We start from the raw sequence: 4,373 nt of genomic DNA, 5'->3' as shown, positions 1-4,373 counted from the left end.
TGCTCAAGGAGGAGATTCATTTCCTCTTTGAGGCCTTGTAGCTCTTCCTCGTGCCTCCTCTGCGCTGTCTGGACTTCACTGCGAGCTGCCTGCAGCTCAGCTTGCAGATTTGCCTCAATGGTCTGGAAAACAAAATGCAGAGCAACTTCCTGGGACCTGCCCTCCGGCTCAGCTTGTTCTACGTGCTGCCTCAAAATCCCATTGCTTCAGCTGCTTCTTTTTGCTTCTCTACCCAGCTCTCTGCTTCCACTGCAACCTTCCTTCCTGGGGCTGAGCTCTGGAGCTTACCAGGCTCTGTGCTCCCAGGGCCTGAAGCAGCCCTTGCCTCCTCAGTCCCAGGAGCTGCCTTTGGTGCCCTTCTCACTGCCCTGCCCTCTGTTGCCTGCCTACTCACTCTTACCTGCCCCTTCTCTTGCTGCTCTTTCAGCTCCTGCCTGAGCTGCTGGACCTGCTGGTGTGCTTGTCTGAGCTCTCCCTGAGTTTGGAGCAGTGCCTCTGATAAAGCACTCTTCTCCTTCTGCTCTTCCAGCAGCACCTGCACAGAAGGAAAGAGCAGAGGGCTTCACACTTCTCCTGCCACATCCGTGGCAGAGGCAAAGACTGATGGGCTCACGTGCTCTCACAGCACTGGGCTGCAGCTCCCCTGGGCTACTGCCTGCCCCGGGGCAGACACAGCTTCCCAGGAAGTGACTTAAAACACGGCCACAAAGACATCTCTGGGTTACTGTTCAGAAATACTCCAGGCAAGTCTTGGAAAAGATTTTTCTCTTGTCTGTGTTCCTGTTGCGCCCTCCCCTTTCCCACATAAGAAAAGATCTACAAGCTCACTTTGGCTACGAACACATGCCAGTACACACCAAAAGGGGAGCGGAAAGAGAACAGTGAAGGTACCCTGAGGTACATCTTAGAACAACAGAGCACAAGAGCAGCAGAAAAATCTCAGCTGACAGCTGATGTTTCTGCCTGGCTTCCTATGAGAGGGCTCAGTCCTGGTCCCAAAGACAGCCCCATTCAGCTTTCACCTCCCCTAATTCAATGTAGAAGACACAGAGGGCAGGCTCCACACAGCCCCATGTCCTGCCATGTCCCACAGCTCCAGCTTTGCAAAAAATCACACCAGTTCTCCTCTCACAATCATTACCTGTCGTTTGGCATCTTCAAATCTAGTTTGTTCCTCTTCTTGTTGGGCCAGCAGGGTGGCAACTTTCTGCCTCATCTCAAACAGCACCTTCTTGTGCTCCTGCTCTCTCTCTGCCTTCTCTTTTTCCCATTGCTCCAGCGTCTCCTGCATCTCTGCATGGTGCCTTTCACGCTCACTTGACTGAGGAGGGGAGGAAAAATTTGCAAGATGAAGTCCCAGGCAAGCTCCTTGCTGAAACAGGTGAAGCTTCATCCCTCCCACAACCCCCAACGGGAAAAGACAACAGCACTCCAGAAACCGTGTCCTGTCATGGAATTCAAAAGGAAGCTCAGCAGGTGCAACAATCACAGACTCGTGGAACCTCTTATCTTGGCAAAGACCTTCCCAAGCGTTGAGTCCAAGCATTCAGAAAAGGAGGTGTCACCTTCCCCTCTCTGATGCCCCAGTCACAAGGACTGAAGGACCAGGGACAAGGGGCCTGTTCCATTTGCTTCCAGCCCAAAGCTAATCCCTCTGTCCACTGTGGAAGCACAGCAAGAAAGGAACCGAGTTCCCACACCTGCAGCCAGCAGCACTGTTGGCATCTGCTCCACACTGGCATCTGCTCCACGCTGGCATCTGCTCTGTGGCAGGTGGGACTCAAGGACAATCCTGCCCTGGGCTGCCACGCTTTGGGTGGGCACTGCCCAACCTGCTCTGGAACTCCTCTTACACCCTCACTGAAGCTCTGGCTGCATTTACTGTCCCAGCACCATCCTGGGGGCCTTCAGGCACTTCCAAGTCTGAGCTGCTGGTTCTGCTGCCCGGCCCAGCAGCGGGAGGCCTCTGGCAGAGGATTGCTGCCCTTTCACACCCTCAGGCTCTGCTTGTGCTAAACCAACCCACAGGGCTGGCTTGGACAATTCAGAAGTGTACTGTCCCCTACCAGGTCTTGCAGGAGCTTCTTTATTTCCAGCTGCTGAGCAGTTCCCTGAAGCCTGAGGCTTTCGTGATACTGCTGCTCTGCCTGCAGGAGCTGTTGAGCTGTGTCCTCCCTTTCCTGCCTCCTGAGAGCTCTCTCTGCTTCCAGCTCACGTTGCAAGCACTTCACTTCTCCTGCAAACACGACCAACACCAAGAGTCAGAGTCTCTACTGACTTTACTGACCTCAGGCCCTTTGAGTGCCACCAACCCCACCACTCCTCAGAAGCCCTGTGGACAGAGGCAGCTTTACAGGGTGTTTAGCTGCTCTAGGAAGGGGCAGCACCACAAACAAAGCACACGAGATTCTCACCTTCTAGCACCTCCTTGGTCTGTGTGACTGAGAGCACTTGAGCCTCCAGATGGTTCCAGGTAACCTCCAGCTGAGATATCTGCTGCTGAGCAGCACACAGCCTGGATTCCAGGCTCTCCTTTGCTGACCTACAAGTTGCACACACAGAGAGACATGAGTTGCTTGCCCCAGACTCCCACAGCCGGTTATTCCAGGACAATGTGGCTCAAGATCCTCACACCTGAGTATGGGAAATGAGTGACGTGGAAACTCGCCCAAACAAGGCACATTTGTGCCATGTCAACAGCAGAGCCGGGCCCTCGCAGTGACTGCCCAGGCCTTCCCTATGGCCTGGCATAGCACAGACAGCCCAGCCCAACTTGGCCTCAACAGCCAAATCTACATCTGAAAAGCACAGAGAGTACTACAAACCCCTGTGTAGTGTTTAGCACCTTTATCATTACAGCTCTTCAGCCCTGTCCTGCCTAGGGTTTGCTCCCTGCCTTTACCTGGTCTCTGCCAGCTGCTTGGAAAGGTCATGTTGGTGGCGCTCTGTGGCTGCCAGTCGGCCCTCAAGGGCAGCCTTCTCACGGCCCAGCAGCTCCTTCTCTCTGCACACCTGAGCCATTTCATGCTCTTGGCCAGAGGATTCCTGGTGCAGCTGCTCCAGAGCCCTGCCCAATGACTCTTGCTCCTGGGAAACCTGCAAGTGGGACAAGGTACAGCTCGAGCCCTTCCTCAGGAGCCCTGTGCAGAGCCAGCCAGTGGCACCTCGCAGGCAGCCAGAGGACAAGGAGCACCTGTGCTCTGGGCTCAAAGTTTCACAGCACCTGTCCTGGGCAGCTCTGATAGCCTGGGCTGCCAAAAGCCTCTGGCACTGTTACCTTGGAAGTGCTGTGTCAGGCCCTGCTGCCCTGCCTGGGACCAGACAGCTCCTTCCCAACAAGCATCCCTCCTCCAAACTCCGTGTTGTCACCCAAAACCACTGCATCTTCTACTTTTGCCACTTTGCAAACAGAATTTCTCTCTGGACCTATTTCTTTGATGGACAATTTCAGGAAGGTTTGACAAAGCAAATTTACTTGCTGAATCAAGGGAAAATATACAGGATTTCCCCCTTCAAAGACAAAACTCACATCACAGCATCACCTCCTCACCTATCAAAGCAACTCTCTGGAAGGAGAGGATGCCTCGCAGGGAAGTGGCTTTTGTGCTGAGCAGACATTTAGTGACTGATGGACGTTAATCTGGCTGATGTGGCCAAAGCAAAACCTCTGCTGTGCATTTGCCAAACCTACCACATTCCCCAGAACTGAGACTGTCTGACAGAGACCCTCAGAAACAAAGCCTTCTCTTGCAGCTATCCTGTAACACCCGATCCAAACCTCCCCTGGCACAGCTTGGGGCTGTTTCCTCTGCTCCTGACCCTTGTTCCCTGGGAGCAGAGCCTGACCCTCACCTGGCTGCACCTTCCTGTAACAGAGAGCTCTAGAGAGCAAGAAGGTACCCCCTGAGTCTCCTTTTCTCCAGGCTGAGCCCCTCCAGCTGCCTCAGCCACTCCTGGTCACTCCTGTGCTCCAGACCCTTCCCCTTCTCTGTTCCCCGTTTTTGAGGCTCTGTGGCTGCCCAAAGCAACACATTTTGCAGAAGCATGCAACGCTGTGCTGATGAACATGCATATTCCTGGCTAATCAATGCATGTGCCATCTTGAGCCAGGTGTTCACAGCAGTGTGCCTGTCTTCTACTGCCAGAAACAGCATCTGGCTTGATCTGGCTGCCACAACTCCCACTCCCACACGTGCTGCCTAGCAATAAGGTGTTCAGAGCCATGCTAACATCATCCCTCTCTTGCTCCAGCTGATCCCTCTGAAGCTGCCATTCCTCCAATGTCTGCCTCTTGACTTCCAGCTCGCTCTACAACAGTGGGTCTTCTCCCTCGAGTATAGCCAAGCCCTTCACTGTACAAGAAGGGGCAAGAC

The 4,373-nt window shown here is 54.0% G+C and overlaps 1 protein-coding gene across 1 annotated transcript; it reads right to left on the bottom strand.

Annotated features, from left to right (window-relative positions):
* Positions 1 to 816: 816 nt before the first annotated feature.
* On the bottom strand, positions 817 to 3,113 carry LOC115497930 (uncharacterized). Its single transcript, XM_072921602.1, has 5 exons — positions 2,903 to 3,113; positions 2,415 to 2,542; positions 2,067 to 2,236; positions 1,142 to 1,321; positions 817 to 903 (listed from the first exon to the last, which is right to left on the bottom strand). The coding sequence occupies exons 1-5, from the start codon at positions 3,019 to 3,021 to the stop codon at positions 817 to 819; spliced, it is 684 nt and encodes a 227-aa protein (XP_072777703.1). The 5' UTR covers positions 3,022 to 3,113.
* Positions 3,114 to 4,373: the final 1,260 nt, after the last annotated feature.

The sequence above is a fragment of the Taeniopygia guttata genome, chromosome 37 (genome assembly GCF_048771995.1).
Source record: "Taeniopygia guttata chromosome 37, bTaeGut7.mat, whole genome shotgun sequence".
In the NCBI taxonomy this organism is placed as follows: Eukaryota; Metazoa; Chordata; class Aves; order Passeriformes; family Estrildidae; genus Taeniopygia; species Taeniopygia guttata.
The sequence above is the reverse complement of the archived record's forward strand: the minus strand, read 5'-3'. Positions and strand labels throughout refer to the sequence as shown.

Excerpts from the sequence above, each read along its gene's own strand:
- LOC115497930 (XM_072921602.1), bottom strand. The coding sequence starts at position 3,021 with ATGGCTCAGGTGTGCAGAGAGAAGGAGCTGCTGGGCCGTGAGAAGGCT. Across the intron at positions 2,237-2,414 it reads GACCAAGGAGGTGCTAGAAG|GAGAAGTGAAGTGCTTGCAA; the intron begins GTGAGAATCTCG and ends TCGTGTTTGCAG. Across the intron at positions 904-1,141 it reads TTGAAGATGCCAAACGACAG|ATGTACCTCAGGGTACCTTC; the intron begins GTAATGATTGTG and ends TGTTGTTCTAAG.